The sequence below is a fragment of the Amphibalanus amphitrite genome, unplaced genomic scaffold (assembly GCF_019059575.1).
Source record: "Amphibalanus amphitrite isolate SeventyFive unplaced genomic scaffold, NRLGWU_Aamphi_draft 000423F_arrow, whole genome shotgun sequence".
In the NCBI taxonomy this organism is placed as follows: Eukaryota; Metazoa; Arthropoda; class Thecostraca; order Balanomorpha; family Balanidae; genus Amphibalanus; species Amphibalanus amphitrite.
This window is the reverse complement of record NW_024881917.1, coordinates 300409-324613: the sequence shown is the minus strand read 5'-3', so window position 1 is coordinate 324613 and position 24205 is coordinate 300409. Positions and strand designations below refer to the sequence as shown.

The window sequence follows — 24205 nt, the reverse complement described above, 5'->3', positions numbered from 1 at the left end:
CAAGTACTTGAAGTTTCGCTTTTCCATCCCTAAGCGTTCGGGAACTATCGCCAATATTCGCCGGGGGGGGGGGGGGGGCGAAACACGCCCCCCGGGCCTGCGAGGGCTAGTGCAGCCCAATTCCTGAAAACTAACTTCTACCTACTGACCGGCGCTTTTAGCCTCCCCCGCCCCCACCAGAGTGTTCGCAAATACGCTGCGCGCCGCCGTTTTCGGCATGCCTGTTCATACATCTTTACGTTGTTTTAAGAATTTCAGAGTTCAGACCAGGGTCGTTCAAGGTCATGTCACCAAGTCACGTCAAGTGGCCTTACCTCAGAAAAGTTCCAATGCTCGCTATACCCACAGCAACTGAGCGATCACTTTTAACCTTTCAACGATTGATAAGCTTTTACTCTTATAATATGCTTCAGAGACCCGTCTTGGAAAGCCGATTTCCACATCCGTTTACGTTCTGCGACCATCAGTTCGGAAGCCAGGCGGAGGGGCAGAATCTACCCTCTAGCGGGGCACGTTCGGGGCAAAATTGACCTTTGATGAATTTCGAAGACCAGACCTTTGATCTGACAAAGACCATACCTTTGACCAGACAAAAGAGCCTTCCTCATTGTTTTTGTGCTATTTTTAATGTCATTTACGAGGATTTGCACGCTGTTCGCGACCTTTGAATATAAGCATAACCGTTTAGGGTTGAAGTAACTGAAGACACAGCTTGAAAGAAGGATAGGCCATGAATTTTCAAAATATACCAGCCTGATACTGTTACGTCGATTTGGCCAACAACATACAAAGTGACGTGGGCATGCTTTTCGTAGGTGTACAGTGTACATACACCCATTGTAAGCCATCTCATTCACCAATCTCACTCATTATTCTTACGTAAGGCACGTCCAGGATTAGGCGCTCCGGACATGCATAGCGCCTCTAGCGGCAGCTTTCGTACTAATAGTGGACAGGTGGCGGCTGGCGAGCTGAGGTGACAATCTGGTGGCGGTCAGGGCAGTGCCCTGCCTGTATGCTGTTCCTCGTTAGTCTGGCTTTCAGATACCAGGTAAGGAAAAGGGCAAGCAGGGCGAGCAAAGCCAACTCAACTAGCAGCATGTCAGGTATTGAATGCCAGGAATCATTGGGAAGAAAGCTTGAGAACGACGGCGGTATTCTGCTGCCTACCTGAGCGATCACTGACTCTGAATGATCACTGATCCGCTGGCAGGAGAAATGTTCGAGCCTTGCAGTGTAGCGTCATCTACAATAATGCAAACTGCGACATCTAGGCAAATTTCCCGAGAAACATGAGATGGGACAAACCCGATAAACTTCAGGGACACTGCCATACCTCGGACGAAGGCGGAAGTTTATAGTAAAAAGAGCTATTCCACACGGTCACACCAGTACCTAACGTTTATATAATTGGTAGCTTTCGAAGGCCACTGCCTTCTTCGTCAGCCATAGGTATATGTTCTAACACAACAAAACAAAATAGTTAAAGTGATCGTCTGGTTGGAAGGATGCAAATAGGTACATAATAACACTTAGGTACGCCTTGTTTATAACATCAGGCTCGTTGTTATGGGGAGAAAAGATCAGCTTGTGTGTATGTATGTATGTATGTATGTATTACAGAAGTTTACTTACTAATTACAGATATATATTTAATTTTAATAATTTGATAATTTGATTTTTAATAGTTTAATATTTTTTTTATAATTTACTTAATTACAGAAAAAAATACCTATTTCCCCAGAAAACCTCACAAGTTTCCCACAACAATCACGAAAAAGTAGGTACCTTATCTCAACTGCCAAGTATCAAAATTATTGTACCATACCATAATAATATCATAACGCTCGAAAATAATATTCATCGCTTAAACTCAACAGCGTCGCCGCACAACGCCCACGTTCCGTTGGTGACAAACACGCACTGGCCCGGCGCAAGGCCATATAAGCAAGGCCGTAGCATATAAGTTCACTGGCCAACACTGGCGGCTTCATGTCACTTCGGTCTCTTCATGAACTCGACAAACCCGCGTTGCTAAGCAACCGAAACAGCTGATGCGTACTCTTATCGTCCGCGTCCTCTTACCCGCCCTTACCCTAACTGACATGTTATCGGCTGATTGAAAAATTGACAGGCAACAGAGGAACAGGCTGGATAAGTCAACCCCGCCTCAAATACCAAGGTGTCACTAAGGATCAGGCAACATGCTGGATAAGTCAACCCCGTCCCAAACACCAAGGTGCCCGTCCGACCGGGCCCGGCTCGCCATCTGCCAGCCATTGGCTCGCGATTTCGACCGGCGCGGCCGCACGAGGCGTTGTCCCAGACATCGCACGGGCAGTGGCCACTGGCCAGTGACGCGATAATGACGGCCGACTTCATAGTTCGTATCGAAGCGCTTAGGACTTAGGAGTCCGACGCTCGGCCGTCTACATGCCTAAGTACTCGGTTTAGCGCCCGTAGTCTCCTCCCTGTATCTATCGTATGCTACCTTTTTCGGAATCCAATCGGAATCCAACCGCTTGACGTATCGACGCCAAACTTTCAGTACCTTCGGCTGCATCAATTTAACACCTTATGTCAAAATATGAACTTCGTAGCTACCATAGGTCGGCCGGAAATGACGTCAGAGTGACGTAATGTTCGGCCGATTTCGAAGCAAAACATTGAACCACGGCAATCGCTCCCAAAAGCTCAGTTTTTAAATAGGTAACTAAATCCAATTTCTTTGCATGATAGGACTCAGAATAGAATGCGCTATCAAACTGCTATCTCGGATTTTCAACATGTTGAAAATTTCGAAAAATATATATAATAAAATTCTAAATTTATATTTTCATACTTTTTCTTTTCTTTTTTTTTACTTTTAGAAAAAGAAGCCGGAGAAGGTATATGTGATAGAACACATGCTTATGACTTACTGTAGCAAGTTTTAGCTGAATATCTTCAAAAATGGCCAAGTTATAGGGGAGAGCGGGGCCAGTTGAAACACGGGGTCAGATGAAACATGGCTTTATTTTCAACAGCATGCAACATATGGCGTTGCGGACACCACTGCGCATCCGCGCTCGACCACTTCATTTGTCAACGGCGTTTGGGCGGCAAACGGACGGTAATTTTGAGTTGACACTTGTTTTTGTGTTTTTGAGGGGCGTTTGGGAGAAATCGTTTTTATGAATATTTTGTGATATCTCATATACCTTTGTTTGCTGAAAGAAGAACTCCTGGCTCCGGAATAACACCTTATTTGGCCCTTCATTCAGCATGATGCCGTCCTTCCAGCTCGTTTGACATGTGCTTTACGGCGCGAGCGAGATGGCGGGAGCGGATGGGGTCAATTGAAACGCTTCTCTGAGGGTCAGTTGAAACAGGGCCACAGACCGTTTCAATGGACCCCGGTGACCTTTGCAATGGTTATTGTTCAGGGGCTGTAAACATTTAAGGAAATAGTCCACCTTTGAAATGAGCTTTTAAACTGAAATAGTAGTTTAATAGAGCTCAATTTTAACCCCTTTTCTCCAGCCTTTTGCTTGAAAGCACACTATAGCCTGAGATATTTCTCATTTTCCTTATCCACCCATTTTACCATAGTCTATGTACTTTATGTCACCTATTATGAGGAACTTTGCACTTTTAGCTTTCCAACGACCTATTGAATGTAGCATTTGGAAAAGTAAACCGGACAAAATATCTCCTTAAGAAAGTGGCCTTAAAGAGGAAAACATCCCATTGTTAAGGATAGGTGCAATTGACCCCATAGGCTGGTTCAATTGACCCTCGCATCGGGGTCATTTGAAACGGGCGTAGAGCTGTTTTATAAGCATGCGTTTGGCAGCAAAATATGTTTGAAACATAATTTTACATATCTTAAAATAAAGCCAAAAGAGCATATTTTTTCATGGTATTGTGCATTTTTCGATATGACAACTAGATCTCGCTGTGCATGTCAATATATAAAAAGTGGTACAACTGGCCCCGCTCTCCCCTACGCATTATGGCAAAAAATTCACAATTACAAATTTTTCAATTCATTTTTTCAGTATGTGTTTGACATCGTACACCAATATAAATAGCACCATCGTGTTCCTGAGCTTAAACTGCATCCATTAGACACTTTCTTGTTGAAAAAATTTAACTTCAAAATTTGACCTTTTCTGACCGGAAAGTGACCTGATCTAAGCTAAATTCAACTCAAAATGACCTCGAATGATACAAACGACATCAAATTCAAAATCTATGGCCTAAATGGACCATAAAACATGTGTCACGTTACCGACGCATGATATAATATTTCCGTGGCCTGTGATGACCTGACCCCGACCTGAAAATCAAAGTACAGGTTTGGTACCATCAGGGTATCTAAAGCATCTGTTCACGAGTGTGTAAACAAAAAATGAGCCTGATCTGACCTGTAAGACGGCGGCCAGAGCCCAAAATGTGAACAAGCCAAAGTGCTAATATGTTTTAGTTTGACCTGACCTGTGACGTCATCGGTGACCTTGAGGTCAATGAACTTAGGTTTCGCTCGACAGTTTTTCCGGGGTTATCAGACACCGTTTGAATTTTGACAATCGGCCAAATAGTTTCGGAGTTAACCCATTTATGCCCAGGAATATTGACCATCATGAAAATCGACGAAATCAAAATATGTTATGCTCCCACCAGGGCCTTGCATGGAACCGAAAATAATTTTTGCCTGCAGGAAAAGTTTTTCGAGAAAAACGTAAAAAACATGCGTTGCGAAATCGCAACGAAGGGCACACCGGGCGCCATCAGCGTTGCGAAAACGCAACGACGGGCACATCAGACGGACATAAAGTACACTGAACTGCCGTATATGCTAATATGTTTTGATTAAACATCAATCAACTGTTGACAACTATTGCTTGAAAATGCGGAACCCACATCCGTCGTGCTCTATAACCCGCCTAAGAGCCTCGGTGAGGAAGCATAACTTCATGATTCGCGAACGGGGAGATGGCAACACGGTCATTATCAACCATTTACGTTGTCCATTGCTGTTCATGTTGTGGTCGACACGTATCCAGGGTGATGCTTTCTTTTTGGAAGCTAGACAGAGCCATTACCCCCACCTATCAGACCCCACACTGAATAAGTGAATACAATTAAACGGAGGATTGGGAGTAAACCAGTGCCTCACGTATGCGCGTATATCCGCAATCATTGTTAACCACCCTCCTAGGAGTAAAGTTAAATTCCATTGCAGGTTAGTCGTACCCACTCTCAGCAAAAAGAAAAAAGGACCGATCCGGCTCTAACAAATTACCCGCGTAAGGTATAGCGCATCACAACAAATCGACTCCCAGTTTACCATGTTTACACCTAATCCAAAATTTTCATGGCCTTACTCTCAGCGACCTTCACGTGTAACCTCTTTCTCGAGACAATGCCAGGACAGAATGGTGATTCGACGTCAATCCGTCCTTTCCATCTTCAGGATAGTTGAATCCTCCTCCACGCCTCAACCCCCTGTTCCGGGCTGGACCGGCAACGTATATCGCAATCGGGCAGCGGAGCGCGCCTGTAGCCGGGTGCAGTGAGTGCTTGGGAGGGGGAAGGAGGTGGGTCATGGGTGGCCTGCCCACTGGCTGGGCTCAGTCTCCAGTCTACGATTAACCGTGTCCGGTCGGACAAATGTCTCCCCTAATTCCAATAATCCTGCTAGCTCTAAAAATGGTCTGATTAGATAAAAAGCCTATCAAAGTAAGAAAACAAGCGTATACTCCACATCAAGCAGCTTATGAATCTATGCGAGTTATGAATCCTAAAAACTATTATTTTTCCAGGTCCGCCCTCATTACCCCTGCCGAAGGGCTCAGCTACCCCCAGAGGGGGCCTATCCCACTATTTACCGACCCTCAGTTATCTTTTCTAACGTAAATGTTGGTAGTCAGCAGTTTCTATCCAGAGAATGGCGATGCCTAGTTATCTGTCGCCTAATACCAGAATACGTCCCCGTTATTCATTATTTATGCACAATGTACATAGTAGATCCAATTTCCAAAGGACCTAATTATCTCTCAGCTCCGTTAGCATCGCCGACCGTTTGATGCATGGGTCCTTTTCCTACCATGTGATTTTCAGATGCATGGGAACACATTGCTTGGTGAACGAACAGCCCGAGGCCGATAATCTGCGAGAGAAAAAGAAAGGAGTGTTTGTGGCTGTTTGAGCCAGCAAATATGAAATGTGTCGCAACATTTTACGTGCGAACGCACCTTGCACTAAACATACCTATCCTATACACGTCCCTCGTGGCATAGGCGGCGGAGCGGGGGGGGGGGGGGAGGGGGCACCAGGACACCGTGCCCCCCTTGATTTTGCCATTTTAACATTAGGTATCCCTATAGGCGTTGCATGGAAATGGAAATGGAAAGAATGGGACCAAAAGTCGGCAGTGCCCCCCCCCCCCTTAATTGAAGATATTCCGCCGCTACAGCCTCATGGCTACAAAATGAAAGAGAGAGAGAGAGAGAGAGAGAGAGAGAGAGAGAGAGAGGAGAGAGAGAGAGAGAGAGAGAGAGAGAGAGAGAGAGAGAGAGAGAGAGAGAGAGAGAGAGAGAGAGAGAGAGGGAGAGAGAGAGTTGGGGAACGAGGAGGAGAGGGAGGAAGATGGGGGAGAGAAAGAGAGAACCCACAGCGTATCACGAGTGAAGTCTACTGTTGATATTCATACTTCCGCTACCCTGCCAATGTGCCCATCGTTGCGTTTTCGCAACACCGCTGTCTTTCCGATGTGCCCTTCGTTGCGTTCCCGCAACGCGACCGTAGTCATATTTGAAAATAGTCACAAACCCTTTTTGTAGCATTATTTCTTAACAAAACGCATATCTACGCTATTGTAGGGACTCTGCAGAATATGTTTACACAATTTTCATTACGATATTATTAAGCACTTGGCCTACTCATCTTGGTTTTCGTGACGTCATCAGTCACAAAACCTTCGACTTCCCTCTGGGAGCTCTAGGCAGTAACTTACCGGCCGCACTGACTTGTAACTGCGTAGCATCATGCGCACAACCATGCTACACACGCTGAAACTTGTCTCGTCGGTTAGTCTCTTTTACACACTTCTCAAGCTTCGATTACGTCGACGCTTGCTTGCGTTGCGAAAACGCAACGAAGGGCGTAAATGGGTTAAGAGGGGGGGGGGGCTATGAAGATCCCCTCCCCCTTCCCCAGTAGGGCGCGTTATGCGCAGACCCCAGTGGGGCACGGGTTAAGGGGGCACCGCCGACTTTTGGTCCCATTCTTTCCATGCAACGCCCATAGGGCTAATATTAAAATGCCAAAATCAAGCGGGATGCGGTGCCGCAGTGCCCCCCCCCCCCGCCGCCTATGGTAACATATACTACAAATAGAAGCCTGTTAAGCTTCACACTATCTTTAAACAGCTTAGAATTAAGTATGGTAGGTATATAAAATATGTGAAAAGTGCGAGGTTAAAAGTTTAATTTGAACATGACTTTGACCTTAATCTTGAACTTTGAGCACACCATTGCCTTTATCAGTTTCTCTTCTTCCGTTTCGCATCCGTTTTGGGTGGTTTCATGCATCAGTGTCATGTAAACAGACTAAAGGCAATGTTTACAACCAAAGGCAATGTTTACACTGCTCCGAACGTATAACTGCTATGGACTGTTACTGGGCGTCAATTCGCCTGTTGTTCCATGACATCGAATAAATAAATAAATAAATCTTACTTAATCTCTGGAACACTTATAGTTGGAGACCACTACTCATACGACTTTTTTCCTTTGACTTTGATCCTTGAAAACCGACCTGAGGTAAACAAATAGATGCTTTAAAATTGTCTCGTGGGGAGACCTTTCATTTGGTATCACTTTTGTTTCCGTAGCTCCCTTATTAACGAAATTAGACGGGGCCGGTGGGAGGGGGGGGGGGGGCGAAGAACGTCCCTCCCGGGCTGCAGTGGTCGGGATTACCTCCGGGCCCGGCCGGGTTAACCTTCGCCGGACCTATTGGTTTTCTACATACGCGCCGGCCGAGGGGTGGGGGGGGGGGGGTACGACCCCCCCCTCGCCGTTTCGCCCCTGGTGGAGCTAGCGCGTCGCGGAAAAAAACGAGCGTGTGCGCCGTTACGAGACGCAGAGATTGATACCCGATTTTAAGGTCCTAGGTCAACGGGTGACCTCTGAGGTCAGGTCAAGTGCCCCAAGGTACGGTTCAGTTTTTGGTGAATAACTTCGCAAAAAACGGCCGCAGAGCGCCGATTTTGGCAGCATCGTGTTTGCCTCGCTCAGGCGCGTCGAATGATATACTTTTTGTCCGGGTCAGGTCAACTTGGGGTGTTGACCTCAGGTCAAGGTCAGGTCAGCACCCCCAGGTCACGAAGTTGGTCGAAATAGGTCATGTCGCATATCATTCGATTCGGCAGGTCTTCCAGAGTCCATTGGTGGCTTTCGCGACTCGCTAGCTCAATTTGATCAGGAGTTATTGACGAAAAACTAATATGACCTTGATGACGTCATAAATGACGTCACGCAAGGTCAACATTGCAAAAGTGACGCATCTAACCTTGCAAGGAGTGCATCAAATCACGATTCTGTGTGCTTGAGATAGTTGGAGATCGTTCCCGGTGCCAGAATAGCAGTTTGAATTTTTCCCCATTGACTTATAATGGTGAGGTCACGAAAATGACCTGACCTCATATGACCTTTAGGAAAAATCCGAGATATACAAGTTGTGAGACTCATAATGGATACTAGATCCTGCAAGTTTCATTTCCCTGTGACATCTCCTCTGGCAGTGAGGGCGTTGCGAAGTTGCGACATCTGAAGACCGTGCAGAGGTTCACTTATGACGTCATAGGTCAGTGACCTGACCTGACCCAAAAATGCGGTTGGTGTCAAAAGATGCGGCTTGGATCAAAGGTCAGGTATGCCAAGTTTCAGCTCTCTATGGCCAGCGTGCTCGGAGCTATCGCGAAAAAAACCCTATGGGGGGGGGGCGGCACCCGCCCCCCTCGGCCGCGCCGGCGAGGGTTAAATTCGGAATCAGTTCCAAAAACTACCCAAAAAGCGTACAAAATTTCAGCAGTCAACTTCAACAAGGTCGTGAACGGCCTATGACCTTGATCGGGCTACGTATGACCTTGACCTGACCTTTACGTGACCTCAACCAAACCTTCACATTACCTCGACACGTATCAGAATTCATGGCCCATGGGGCAAACGTTTCGCATGCTGGCAAAATTCTTGTCACAAATAAGTCCGGAAAAGCATTGATGCTCCGCAATCAGCATTCCCCTCACATGCCGTCCTGCGTTCTTTACACACCGTCCCTGCGTCCCAAGTTAAATTGACCTTTAGGAAAAACACCGTCCTGCGTTCCCCTCACGCACCGTCCTGCGTTCCCCTGCACCGTCCTGCGTTTCCCTCACGCACCGTCCTGCGTTTCCCTCACGCACCGTCCTGTTCCTCTCACGCACCGTCCTGCGTTTCCCTCACGCACCGTCCTACGTTCCCCTCACACACAAGGCCTGCGTTCTTTACACACCGTCCTGCGTTTCCCTCATACCGTCCTGCGTTCCCCTGACGCACCGTCCTGCGTTCTTTACACACCGTCCCAAGTTTCCCTTGCACACCGTCCTGCGGTTCTCTTGCACACCGTCCTGCGTTTCCCTTGCACACCGTCCTGCGTTTCCCTTGCACACCGTCCTGCGTTTCCCTTGCACACCGTCCTGCGTTTCCCTCACACCGTCCATACGCCCCCTTCACGCACCGTCCTGTTCCTCTCACGCACCGTCCTGTTTCCCTCACGCACCGTCCTGTTCCTCTCACGCACCGTCCTGTTCCTGTCACTCAACGTCCTGCGTTTCCCTCACGCGCCGTCCTGCGTTCTACACACACCGTCCCAAGTTTCCCTCACGCACCGTCCTGTTCCCCTCACGCACCGTCCTGCGTTCCCCGCCGCAGGGTGTCCCCAGCATTGGCCCGTCCTTGGGGTCGGGGTCCGCGACTCCAGCCACCACGCGGACCCTCGCGCCGCACAGCGGCCCCCTGCCGGCGAGTCAGTCTCGCGCCGCGCGCTGTGGGGAAAGGGTGTTCGCGCTGCGCCGCTGTGAGCTGCACTGTTTGGTTACTGCGACTGTGAAGCCAGCGGCGAGGGGAGCCGACTGAGCTGCGTCTGGAGGCGGACTCCGTCACCATGGTGAGTGCTTCTTTCCGGGAGAGACGCGTCGATCGCGCCTGACGTTTGTGATCGGAAACTGGAAAAGGCGGACTCTTGTGAAAGACGTCCCCATGCGTGAAGGTTGAACAAACACGGGAACATTATTGGTGTGGCGTGTGCAGGTACTATTTACCAGGGTTTGGCACTTTTCGTTTTTTTAGGTCCCTAAGATCCAAAACATATCCCTCCTTCGTAACACGTCGTATTTCATCCCGCTCTAGCGCGGAATCTATTTCCGGTATAAGCACGGCACGCTATATGAACGGACGGCATATCTATACATTTGGTAAGTTTGTTTTTTACCTTCTTTTTTTCGCTACGGTCTCTGCAACGACCAACAAGATGAGTGGCTGGGATATTCTCTCAGATACATTTCCCGCTGACTGCTGAGTTTTTATCAACCCAGCATCGACTCGACCTCCCTCATAGCCACCAAGTATCGGTCCTCTTTGTCTTGATGGTAAGAATGATGAGTTTGAGTAGGCCATTTCAGCTAGTTCAGCCATTTTAGGCCATTTCAGCCACGTGTTTCGCAAACCCTCTCCGGCGTCGGTCCCGTCCCCCGCTCCACCTGTGCCTCTAATCCCCTTACCGCTGCCCGCTGTCCCCCTGTGCCCCTTTTCCCTCCGGGCGCCGACGCCGCCGTCTGCCGCCGCTTACCGGACGTGCAGCCATTGACACCGCTTCCGGTGACCCGGCTACGGCCTGTTTGGAGCGGGTCGCGCCGCGCCGGACGGACATACATACGGACATACATACGGACATACATACGGACATACGGACGGACGGGCGGACCGGGCTTCGCCGACCGGCCGGACGGCCACGGCTGGGACGGACGATTGGCGGATGGCCGGACAGACGACGGTCAGCCACCCTTGCCTGGCCACACCATGCTGGGGCCTGCAGTGACGGTCACCGTCGCGCTCGTGCGCCGCGCAACTGCGAAGTCTCGGCCCGTCCCAGCTGCGCGGTATACTCGGGCGACAGAGGGTGGCGCACCGGCGGCAGACGTGGTCCCGCCGGCTGCATCACATCCGGTCAGGGTCCGTATGCAGGAAGGCTGGAGCAGGGGCGAGCTCAGAGCGGCTCAGGGTATCGCTGAGCGAGGGCTGGAGCAGAGGCGGGCGCAGAGCTGGACTCAGGGGAGGATTGGGAGACTTTTGGAAGGTTGGAGAAGGTTCTACGAGGGCTCGGAACGAAGTACTTGAGGAGCGACTGGAAGAAGATAGGTTTATAGAAGAGCGTTTATTGAAGGACTCTGGTGAGGACGTTGCTATCTCGGAGGGGCTGAACCAGGAACTGCACCCTATCTTCGCGGCGCCGAGGTCGGTCCGGATATCACCGGTGCCACCGGATGGCCACATCCAGGACGTTTATCGCTGAATGTGGTAGGACGTGGACGGCAGACGGAGCCTTTGGCGGACAGAGCTTGACGGGGCCGTCAGGTCAGCCAAACGGTCTGCTGACCTAAGTGAAAATAGCGTGAGTCGTGCAGTCCATGTCCATCCGAGGACAGACGCGCACTTTCCTGTTGGACGTCCTGTCCTAGTTATCTGGGCGTTTCCGCGCTAGAAAGCGTCAAACACTCGCTCTGCCATTTTTACCATAGAGCCGAGCTATGGAGGGTCGGATGGTGGCCAACTGTCGTTAACGGCTGACCAGATCAGACCAGATGCTGGTCACTCAGCCGCTGCTTGGCCACTTTCACCGCACGTGGGGCCCCGACCGGCTGCGTGCGGCCCAACTGACTATCTGCGGTGGCGTGGGGGCTGTGCGGCTCCTGATTCGACTAAATATGGTGCGACCACGTCCTACCACCGGCGTAGCTCCGGAGTGAGGCGACGTGTAGGTACCGGTCAGGTCGGTATAGGCCAGATACACAAGATAGCTGGAGAAACATGAAACAGTTGGGGCGTCACGCATACCTCGATTCAAGGCTGAACTATATTAGACCTTTTGTTCCATATTAGAGCCCCACAGGCTTGGTCTCAGATGGGTGTTTTTTGTTCCGTGCTCGTCGACTTTTGGAATATGCTCGAGTGCCGAGTGCATGCTTCGATGAAAACTGAAATACGATATATTTGGCCAAAGATTGAGTATATTCATCTACGTAAAATGATCCGACCCCCACTCCTCAGTCCTCAGCCAACCTGCAGCCTGCACGGCGCTGCTGACCAGGCCCTCTCTCGTAGCCGCGTCAGCCTCTGGTCGGTGGTGTCATCCAGGGCACAGAGTGTCAGCTGTGGATCGGATTCTCAGCCGGTGACCGAGTAACGTGTCCTTGCCCTGTCGGGCAGTAGCCGATTGGGCGCTGGGCAGTGGACACCGGCCGCAGTCATTGCCTGGGCGGGGACGAAGCATCGGTGACTGCTCGTCTCTGTGACGGCTTCTTTGAAATTGACCTCTAGCGCATGGTAAATTGGTGGTGACATGATGCGAATTCAAGTTTCAGAGTCAGGTCTAGGCTTGACGTCTTATGCCGAATTGTATTTGACCCGATGCTATTGGTGTAGGTGCTTCATTTGCTGGGTCGATATGTCATCCAACTCGTGCCTCGTCTCGTCCGAAGTCGAACCGTCCAATACTAAGTCCGATACAGCTGATATCGAGCCGGAGCATCATGTCGAGCCGGAAAAGTTCGTGAAGCACGCCAAAATTCAATTTGCTTCGATGACATAAGGGATGGCATTAGTATTGAAACGAGGCCTACGTTTATTATTGATTTTAGCAGAGGAAGGAATGGCGATTGGTGATTACGGTGGTCTTTCCGCGTTCGATGATCCTTCGACTAACCCCACCAGATTTAACTGGTACGATCCGGTGCACCCGGAGCTGGTATTCCCCTGTTTTCGTGTCTGGTCCGGGTTATTCCATCGTTGGGCATCCGCGGGCGGATTTATCCGGTTTTTAACGCGTCCCCCGACCAAAAGCGCGACAGCGGCGCGAGTAAGGGTGCCTCGAAGATCATCAATCCTTGCTCCTTTCAGCGCCGCGTGAATAATTTGGCTAGATTTCAGGGATTTTAAATTTGTGTACAAATTTTGTATTTTTGTAGAATTATACCTATATAGACTTTTTGGTTTTCTTGAAATACCTATGTCATTATTCCTGCTATTAGCGATATTCTTGCGAATCATTGAAGTAAGAACAAGGACTGAGGTCAGTCTATAAATACGTAAACGCTGTGCATCAGCCACCGTTCCGAAGTTCACCTTCCACGGGCGTCCCCATGTGATTGCCGCCTATCTCTCCTTCGCCTGAGGCCTTTTACTGCCGCTAATTCAGGTGTGACGTCAGCGTATCGGTCGATCGCCATGGCAGCAGATTGTTCCTCGACAGATGACGCCAAATGTGCCGTCATTTCGCCGTATCTCTGCCCTTGTCGCAGCGGCGTATTTAGAAAATCGCGAAGGGGGGGGGGGGGGCCAAGGGTTTGGAGGGCGCCACCTCACCCAAGGAGGGCGCCATACGGTCGCGAGATAAAAAATCGCTCAGCGGGGTGGGGTGGGGGGGGGGGGGGGTTGGGAGGCGTTTTTTACCATGCCACCAGTTTTTTTTTTGCGTAACCTCGTATAGGTCGTGCTGCATTGATTTTGCATCGTGTGTATTCTTTATACTCCAGGTCACAAAAGGTCAAGTGTTCTTGAAATGCTGCGCCGAAGGCGCGCAAAATTTTTGAAAACAACCTTTTCCTCCGCTTTTTAGGCACGCCTTTTATACGATCACCGTTCAAAGCTCCTCTCGCTCTTTTACCAAATTTGAAGGTGTAAAAAATACCAAAGGTTTGGTCGGGCCGCTGCCACACAAACTGTATAGAAAGCTTGGCTCATGGGTGTCGATGTATAAAAGTTTATTGGCGGTGGCATATCTACGCACCAGATCACCGGACACCGTATCGGATTGATACCGGAGCGCGAGATGCGTAAACATCATCCAAATTACCTCAGACCCCAGCCTTCATAGCTTTCTCACAGATGCATACAGTGTACCCACATAACCAGTTTCAATCACCGAAACTTCAGATGCCTGCTGTTGCGGCCGAACCTGTTGACAATACTTAATCGTAATCCATATAGATGCCATGATGCACGTAAAGTAGGATCAATCCGTTAAGACCAAAGACGTGTTTTATGCATCGTAGAGCGTAGATAGTTTTGGTAGGTATAGGTACTTCATTCATTGTGCTGAATGCACGTTCATTTGTGGCAGTTTTCACAGGCAAGACATCAACTATGTGCAATAGAACGACTAAGTTGAAAAACATGCCAAAGGAGTAAATAAATGATAAGAGGGCAGCGATCAACGGATGTTGCCAATAGGTAGAAGGGCTGCGATCCACAGGAGGGCGCTAATAGGTAGGAGAGCCCCGATCAACATCCCGAGTTTCGATAGTAGGGCACCGATGTGTAGGAAGTTAGGTAGGAAGTTGGCGAGCAGCAGGAGGGCGCCAATGGATAGAAGGGCAGCGATCAACAGGAGGGCACCAATAGGTAGGAGGGCCCCGATCAACAATCAACAGGAGGGCGCCACCAGGTAAGAGGGTGGCGAGGAACAGGAGAGCACCAATAGGAGGGTGGCGATCAACAAGAGGTCGCCAATAGGTGGGAGGGCGGTCATCAACTGGAAGTCGTTAATGAGCGGAAGGGTGACGATTAAAATGGGGGTGGCAATGGTGAGGAGGGCGCCTTTGCTCAAGAGGATGACACGAACAGGAGGGCGTCTGTGCGGAGGGCGCTGGTCAACAGGAAGGTACCAGTGGATAGGAGGGCGGTGATCAACAGGAGGGTGCCAGTGGTTAGGAGGGCGGCGATCAACACGAGGGCGCCAATAAGAGAAGGGCCCCGATTAACATTCAACAGGAAGGACTAGGGAACCAATAGGTAGGAGGGCGGCACTGAACAATAGGGTGCCAAAAAGGAGAAAGGCGGCCTTGAAAATTTCACATGAGGGCGCAATAGGTAGGAGAGCGCCAATAATTATGAGGACGCCGATCAGCAGAAGGGCGGCAATATGTAGCAGGGTGGCGACCTACAGGAGGGCGCCTTCGGGTGAGAGGGCGCTTATTTACGGGACAGCGGCTTACATAGGCGACCACCGTTACGCTTAGAGAGCTACAGCCTACAAATGTGGTTGGAGGGCGCCCGATGGAGCCCTCCAACCGTATTTGGAGGGCGTATGTAGTCTGTGTCTTAGTCATTGCGTGGTTCGAGCGATGATGGTGCGCGTCGTATTGCGAGCCAGGGTCTTATGGCGACGGTGAGTCGGCGGAGGGAGAAATTGATCAGCCTTTGTCTAGGGTTCAGAATGACGTGATATGACGTGATATGACGTGTACAGAGGTATGATCTAGGCTAATGTGGTGAAGCCGGGCAGTGCGCTCCGGGACACGAGCGGGTACGGGTGTGAATAGAGGCATCTGAGTGTACTGGACTTTTTGCATTACTACAAGCTATTTCGGCAACCATGTCACAGGAAAGCGCTGTGGCAAGTTCGGCGCTGGACATGCGGCTAATCCCCGAGTTCGATGGCGGTAACGCCTCTGTGGAAGAGTGGCTGGATAAGACGGAGCTCGTCTGTCAGCTGCGCGGAGTGTCCGACATTCAAACCGTCGTCCCCCTGCGGTTGACCGGCGGAGCCTTCAGCGTCTACCAGCAGCTGAAGCCCGAGGAGAAGCTGCAGTACTCTGCCGTCAAAGCTGCCCTGCTGCGGGCGTTCGCTGTGGATAAGTTCCAGGCGTACGAGGAGTTCACGGCGAGAAGACTTCGTGTCGGCGAGAGCGTCGACGTCTACCTGGCAGACCTGCGGCGGCTGGCCTCCCTGTTCGGCGGGCTCGGCGACACGGCGCTGATGTGCGGCTTCGTGGCCGGTCTCCCGGATGCGGCGAGGCATACCTTGAGGGCCGGCTGCCGCATGGAGAGCCTGACGCTGGCCGAGCTGGTGGAGCGGGCTCGGGCGCTGATGGCAGAGAATGCCGTCGCTGCAGCCGCTGCCGCCGCTGCGCCGGCCCGTTCCCGCCACACGCCGGCGTCATCACGGTGTTACCGCTGCGGTCGAGCCGGTCACTTCGCTCGTGACTGCCGGGCGGAGAGGAGAGCGGACATCATCTGTTTCCGGTGCGAGCAGCCAGGACACGCCGCGGCACGCTGCCCGGAACGGATGCCGGGAAACGCGTCAGGAGAGGCGGTGTCTGCGCCAACCTCCTCTCGGGCAGCCCAAGAGTAAGAGGCGCGCTACCGACGGTGCAGCTGCTGGTGAATGGGCAGCGCAGAGTGGCTGTTATCGACTCGGGCTGCAGCTGCACCATCATCCACGAGTCGTGCTGCGCGAGCTGGAGACGGTGCGGCGTGACTGTAATGGCCGTCAACGGGTCCCGGCTGCCAAGCAGCGGAGTAACGGAGGTGGCGGTTCAGCTGAAGAGCGGCGGGCCCGCGGTGACGCTCAGCGCCGTGGTAGTGCCGGACAAACCACTGGGCGTGGATATGCTGGTGGGGATGACCGGCATCGCGGCGCTGGGCGGGGTGACAGTGCGGGCGGCGGACGATGTGGTGTTCGGTGCCAGCGAGAGGCCCGACGTGGCCGTGCCGGGCCCGGGAGGGGTGCCGCCGCGATGCAGCGCCGTGACGCCCCCGGCGTTGACCGTGGAAGAGCGAGACTTCACGGTCACTTATGACGCGAAAAGTCAACACTGGACGGTGGCGTGGAAGTGGCGGAACGGGGCGGAGCCAGGGTGCCTGAGGAACGGTGTCCCCCAGTACGGCGTGCCGGCCGAGGCACGGCAGGAGTTTGATGCTGAACTCCGTACATGGATCGACAACGGCTGGCTGGAGCCGTACGACGAGACGGTGGACGGGCCGCCGCGCGGGCTGATCCCTCTCATGGCTGTTGAACAGCAGAACAAGACTAAAGTACGACCAGTCTTAGACTGCCGCGAGCTCAACAGCCATGTGGAGGCACACACGGCCGACGCTGACGTATGTGCCGACACGCTGAGGAAATGGCGGCGGCACGGGGCCAACGTCGCCGTCGTCGACCTGAAGAGGGCGTACTTGCAGCTCAGGACCGATCGTCGGCTGTGGCCGTTTCAGACAGTCGTGATTGATGGCCAAAGGTACGCTCTTACCCGTGTCGGATTCGGGCTCAACGTCGCGCCTCTCATCATGAAGGCGGTGGTGCGGACGGTGCTGCAACAGGACCCAGTGATGCAGGGCGCCGTCATACCGTACGTCGACGATCTGTGCGTCAATGAGGACGTGGTGAGCGCGGAGCGCGTGATCGCCCACTTCGCGAGCTATGGGCTCCAGTGTAAGCCGCCGGAGCGGGCTGCGGACGGAGCGCGGCTGCTGGGACTGCGTGTGGAGCCAGTCGGGGGTGGGCTGGCCTGGAGGCGTGACAACCCAGTCGGCTCACCGCCCGCGGCAATGACGCGGCGCTCCGTGTTTTCATGGTGTGGTCGTATCGTGGCGCACCTGCCGGTCTGCGGTTGGCTGAGACCAGCGACAGCGTGGCTGAAGCGTCGTGTCAACTCTCTCACACGCGGGTGGGATGACGTCACACACGACGCGGCCCTGCGGGAACAGCTGAAGCACGTGGCTGAGCGACTGGCGAGCGAGGACCCGGCCCGTGGGCAGTGGTGCGTGACTGGGCACCGCGCCGTACTGTGGACGGACGCCAGCTCGATAGCCGCCGGCGTCGTGCTGGAGAGCGAGGGAGGTGACGTCATCGAGGACGCGTGCTGGCTCCGCCGGGACGAGGCCACCCACATCAACATGGCGGAGCTCGACGCCGCCGTGCGGGGCATCAACCTGGCCCTGGCGTGGGACATGAAGACCATCGAGCTGAAGACGGACTCCGCCACTGTTCACCGGTGGGTCAGCGACGCTCTGAGCGGGCGCGCGAGACTGCGAACCAAGGCACATGGAGAGATGCTTATCCGCCGGCGGGTCGACGTCATCAGGCAGCTGGTCGCAGAGCTGGGCATTTCTCTCACCGTGTCTCTAGTCCGCTCGTCTCAGAACCGTTCGGACACGCTGACCCGAGTGCCGTCCCTGTGGTTGCGTCAGGACTCGCAGCCAGCGGACCAGCGGCCGAGCGATGGACAGCCAGTGGCAGCAGCGGCAGTGGTTGGATCGGAAGTGGGAGACGGCGGCGGCGCCGTTACCGTGGACTTCCGACAGGCCGTCACTGACGTACATGTCAGGGCGGGTCACCCGGGTGTCCGACGAACGCTGTATTTCGCGCGTCGGGATGTGTCATCGTCGATTTCCCGGAAAGTGGTCAGGGAAGTGGTGACGGCCTGTGACGTCTGCCGCGCGGTTGACCCGGCGCCGGTGACCTGGAGGCACGGGTCGCTGGCTGTGGAGGGGACGTGGGACCGGCTGGCCATCGATGTCACGCACTACGGTGGTCAGTCCTACTTGTCGGTGATAGACTGTGGCCCGTCACGGTTTTGTGTGTGGAGGCTGCTGCGGCGGTCGGACGCGGCGACAGTCACGAGTGAACTCGAACAAGTGTTCGCGGAGCGAGGCGCACCGGCTGAGCTTCTGGCGGACAACGACACCGCTTTCCGCAGTCGTCAGTTCGCCGCTTTCGCTGCCCGCTGGGGAGTGCTGCTGCGTTTCCGCGCAGTGCATCGCCCCAGCGGGAACTCCATCGTGGAGCGGAACCACCGCAGTGTCAAAGTGATCGCGGCGCGGAAGAAGTGTGGCATCGGAGAGGCCGTGCACCTGTACAATATCACGCCCCGTGACGGCGGGACGGCGGCTGAGGCGCCCGCCAACGGCATCTACCGCTACCCTGTGAGGGACGCCGTGAGACAAAGAGCTACCGCCGGAGCGTCCGAGGAGGCCGTGATAGGACGGCCGCCAGCCCGGCGGGAGGGCGACTTCCAGGTGGGGGACGCCGTGTGGGTGAGGCGGCCGGGCACCCGCTGCACCGAGCGGTCGGTTCGAGGAACGGTGTCTGGCGTGGTGTCGCCGCAGGTGGTTGAAGTGGGCGGCGTGCCTTGGCACATCAGAGACCTCCGCCACTGCGGTGACACCGGGGGACCAGCAGCAGGCCCTCGGACCCCCGACCGGGGCAGCGGGGGCCCACAGGAAGCGGAGGAGGACCGTGCCGGGTCCCCGATCGTCATGACATTCGGTTATGAGGGCGATGGCGCGCCGGGGCGCCCGGTGGAGGAGGCTGATGATGCGGGTGGTGAATGCGGCCGGTCTGAGAGCGACAGCGGCGAAAGGGTGGTGCGCCGAGGTCAGCGTAATCGGCGGCCGCCTGACTTCTTCGGCCACGTGGTGCCGATTGATGCGTTAAACAGCAGCAGCGGAAGTGATGATCTTGAGGATCAGGGTGAGGTGTAGTCTGTGTCTTAGTCATTGCGTGGTTCGAGCGATGATGGTGCGCGTCGTATTGCGAGCCAGGGTCTTATGGCGACGGTGAGTCGGCGGAGGGAGAAATTGATCAGCCTTTGTCTAGGGTTCAGAATGACGTGATATGACGTGATATGACGTGTACAGAGGTATGATCTAGGCTAATGTGGTGAAGCCGGGCAGTGCGCTCCGGGACACGAGCGGGTACGGGTGTGAATAGAGGCATCTGAGTGTACTGGACTTTTTGCATTACTACAGCGTATTTGGAATGGGCGTCCTCCGAGGGCGCCCTCCATCCGTATTTTCCCTGTAAACACATTCGCGATTGGAGGGCGCCCTCCAGTCGCGATTGTTTTTCGATTCGATTATATCACAATTGCATTTGCGATTGGAGGGCGCCTTCGGCGCCCTCCAATCGCAAAGGGCGCCTTCGGCGCCCAAGGGGGGGCCATGGCCCAGTGGCCCCCCCCCTGCCTACGCCCCTGCCTTGTCGCACACATCGCTTCTCCAGGCCAGCTACTGTCGTTTTTTTTTCTGTTCGGTTCATTGACACTCGTTTCACCGCTTCGAACTATGGCAGCTGCCGTTGAACTGAAGATATTTACGATAATTGTCGGGCATGCAGAAGCTGGATCCGTAACGAAATAGCCATCACGTATCGGTAATCACATTTGCCGGCGTGACAATGATGCATTTGGAAAATTCCTGAAATCGCCTGCCGTCTTCGGGAACCGAACCAGACATCCCGGCGGGCTGTTGATCGCTGCTCTGCTCGCGACCCTCCGCAGACCGCAGACGATAAGGCGTCAGTCGGTCTGCACTTCACTGACCTCATCGTGTTACCCACCATTCCACCAGCCTCCATCTCTGAGTGATATCATAGCGGCATTTACACATCGCGGGGCGTGTCTGGGCAGTCGGAACTGATCACCGCCGCCGGTGTGCAGTGTGCACTGCAGTTTATTTTCAAACGGGCTCGATCGGCGACCGTTCCTTGTCACCCTGTTCTGCACCGAGACCACCCACAGGCGATCGCCGCCGCCACCTCGGGTGTGGAGACGCCTGGGAGCGCCGAGCCCGAGTCCCATGTCACGATGGGCGGACGGTTCGGACGCTGCGCGGATGGGCGCTGCATTCCGACACGTGCCCACTGCGCTGCCGCAGCCGGAGACCCGTTACTGGGAGGCCGGGCAGTGCAGTGGTGCGACGGTCGTCAGCTTCAGCCATGCTGTGAAGCTCAAGACAGGGAGGTCCATAGTCGATATGGTAAAGGCAGTGCGAAGACAGTCTTCCTTGGACGGCGAACTCAGGACTGTCCATTCTCGCGATGCCCATTATGTTCCAGCCATATCCCATGGATGGGATTATGGGATTGTGGATACGCTGAAGGGAGACTCATTATTAGCTCATGAAGGTAATAAATTTATATCTGAATCAGATAAATTGCTGCCCACAACTGCTTTGAAAGCTTTCAAATAACGATTTAGTTATGCTCTGGCGGCCGCTTCACGAGAACGGTAAGAATCACGGAAGCTTCACGAATCATGGAAGCCTCACGAATCACGGAAGCGATTTAGCGGACCTTTTTTAAGCCCATCAAAGCTCAGATTTGGTGGTGCATTCTGCCAACCGCGTGTACGACACGTTTGGATCTGTCCCACAAATATACATACACAAATATGTAAAACATTTATCACTTCTAACCGGCAATGCTGGGATCATGATGAGTTGATTCCTGTGACAAATGTCCGCTTTATTGACAAGATGACGCCTCGAGTCTTGACGTGATTGCTATTGAATGCCGTTTTGTTTAGTCCCCAAAAGGATGGTGCCGTTTGTCATCAGGGTTCAGGATGTGCATTTCCAGTTGTCGGCCATGCCATGGCATAGTTATGCACGACTACCCCGGTAGCCATCTGTTATCTTTAAGTACCTTTAGTGTCGCAGCATCCACACACATTAGTCCCAAAACGGCAGCCCATTTCCGACGACTATATGACGCCCCATCACATATGCTTGTGGTCGATTCTGTTCCACTCTACTCAGTTGAAATCGACTAAATTCATACAATCTCACACAGTCGAAACGGTAAGAGAAGAAAATGACCATACATGAACGTTCATTGCCGAACAAGAATATCACCTGCATGGGAATTAAGTCCTAGAAGTCGCGTGGCGAAGTCCATTTACCGATGTTTTGGCTGCTTGGTTGGTTGGATCGTACTATATTTACTTACGTTGTAGGGTATTATATAAGGTATGATATAGTTAATTACTGCGGTGTGTAATGAGTTATTACGCAGCCTTGAAGTGTACAAATTTATGGTGTCCGTCGCCCTGAAATTACGTGCCTGTGTACTACGGATATACGCTGTGTCACAATAAAACTGGTTGGACGACAGCGGTTTAGCCAGTATCTGGAACCAGCAGACACGCAATGCGCTGCAATTGGAAACGCTGCTGGCCCATAGTCTCGAGGGCGTCGGCTCACTGTCTCGCTACTCAAGAGGTCTGAATGGATGGTTACTTTGGATCGGTCAGCAGCTTGCGGCGTGGGTATCAGGGTGATATATGCAGAGTGTGGCATATGACGACATCTAATGTTTGACTTCAGCGCGTGCAACGTGCATTCGATAAAAGGGTCTTCCCAACACTGAGGTGTTTGCTTGAATGCCATTTCGATACGGGTGTTTGATTTGCACAGCTTATGCCAGTCTGATAACCCTTTTCTTTCGTTGTCAAGGCATGTTGGCTTTCAGTGTTCTAAGACACATCGCCAAGTCGGGCAAGTCATCTTCAGCGCGGATTCGGCTGGCCCCGGGCAGAGCAGCGCGCGTGCACACGTGCGTCGTACTCCCTGCACGGCTGATCCCGATCTTACACCGCCGACGGGCGGCTCCTGCACCGGCGGCGCCGATCCACTCCAGCGGTGCTGGTGACGTCACTGGGTGCCGGTGACGTCACCGTGTGGCCCGCCCCGTGTCCTCGGGTGCTCGTCTGCGGTGCATCCGCCTTCCGCCGGAACAGTCCAGTGCGGTACCGGTTCTGGGTGTCTGAACATTATCGGTCTAGCGGAGACTGCACGTGGGCTGGCGGTGGGAATAGGCAGCACCCCCGCCTGCAATCGCCACAAAATGATGGGTAGCTGCAATGCGACAGGACATTGACCCCTGAACATCCATAGATGCACAAGTCGTGTTCAATGCACAAACCGTTATTTTTAGTAGACCCTAGCCCACGGCCAGCGATGTCTGAAGAGATAGCAAATAGTTTCACATCGACACCGTTTTAGGCATCTATCCATCCATGTCATCCCAACCTCCCAGAACTTCGTGTTGCCACGCCACCTATGTGCCACTCGAGCCGTTCGCTCCTGGCTTGTAGCCACATCAATGCCTAATCCTATGCTAATTCTATTCCGCCTGCCCGGCTGGGTCGGTGCATGTCTGGCGCTGACCGAGCTGTCCGTGTCCGCAGAGGTCGCTGCGTCGGATGAACGTTCACTGGGCGGGCTGTGTCACGTCCACCCTTCTGGGCGTCTACATCGGCATGCAGTTGTTCGCGCTGCTGCAGGGCGCCGGGCCGCCGCCGCCGCCGGCCGTCCGGCGCCAGGAGGAGGGTACGGCGCGGCACGCCGCCTCGCTGAGGGCGGCGCGGGCGGCGGCGGCGCCGCGCACCACGGCCGCGCCGCCGCCGCCGCCGCCCGGCCCCGACCTGCTCTTTGTCGGCGTGATGACCGCTGACAAGTTTCTGGACAGCCGCGCCGTGGCCGTGTACGACACCTGGGGCCAGACGGTGCCCGGCAGCCTCGAGTTCTTCACGTCTGAGACCTCCGGCGGACCGGCAGGTCAGTGCGTGGCGGGGAACCGCCGCCGGTGGGGTCAGCAGCGATACCGTCGGGGTCGAGGGAAATTACGAGGCCTTTGATTTAAAATGAAGGGCTACTGAACTCAATGTGACAACTGAATTGATATTTGAGTGATAATTATTTCTAGGAAAAATATTTTCGCCATTTTCGCTTGTGGGACATTCCCGTTACTTTCTTCACTCTTAAACGACCACGCCGAGACGCTAATGCTCAACTGATGGCCCCTTGAGCGCCGTGTCACGCTGGGTCCTCGCGTCACGGCGAGCCCGAGTGACCACTGTGTGACCCTGAACTAACGAGGTCACGGCCTCACCCAAACGGTCGGTCACGCTGAGTCGGCGTGACCTGGTGGAGGGCGCCTCTCTCAGCAGTGACAGGGCAGGGGTCGAGTAACGCTGCTGTGCCTCGCAGGGCGTGGTCCGAGATTGATGATGCTCTGTTTTGTTGTGCACAAAATCGTTAACCTTGCTACCAAATTTTTATGTCATTCCATACAAACATATGGAACGGACATATGACCCACTATTTTTTTCTTGGCTTTGATCTGCCATGTGAATGTCCATGACGCGGCATATTTTAATTGCGCAATCTCTCACTTGTCAATAAGCTTTTCAGAGACGGAAGGGTGTGCCGTGTGTAATTAATTTTCCACCAATCGTGCTCACCATTTAGCGACAGAATATGCGATTGGCATAATAAGGAAACGTCAGCCTGACGATTTTCGAAGCAAAACGGGTTGTTAGGGGATTGGTGACCATTTG

At 53.3% G+C, this 24205-nt stretch overlaps 2 protein-coding genes across 2 annotated transcripts in view; both read left to right on the top strand.

Annotated features, from left to right (window-relative positions):
* The first annotated feature begins 10076 nt into the window (after nucleotides 1-10076).
* Nucleotides 10077-24205, top strand: part of LOC122391135 (chondroitin sulfate synthase 1-like) — a 77910-nt gene continuing 63781 nt past the window's right edge. The window contains exons 1-2 of the mRNA XM_043384806.1: nucleotides 10077-10194; nucleotides 23054-23423. Of these exons, the coding sequence (XP_043240741.1) occupies nucleotides 10192-10194; nucleotides 23054-23423 (373 nt within the window). The 5' untranslated portion in view covers nucleotides 10077-10191. The remainder of the gene's footprint in view (nucleotides 10195-23053; nucleotides 23424-24205) is intronic.
* On the top strand, nucleotides 15679-16450 carry LOC122391136. Its single transcript, XM_043384807.1, has 2 exons — nucleotides 15679-16350; nucleotides 16423-16450. The coding sequence occupies exons 1-2, from the start codon at nucleotides 15679-15681 to the stop codon at nucleotides 16435-16437; spliced, it is 687 nt and encodes a 228-aa protein (XP_043240742.1). The 3' UTR covers nucleotides 16438-16450.

Excerpts from the sequence above, each read along its gene's own strand:
- LOC122391136 (XM_043384807.1), top strand. The coding sequence starts at position 15,679 with ATGTCACAGGAAAGCGCTGTGGCAAGTTCGGCGCTGGACATGCGGCTA.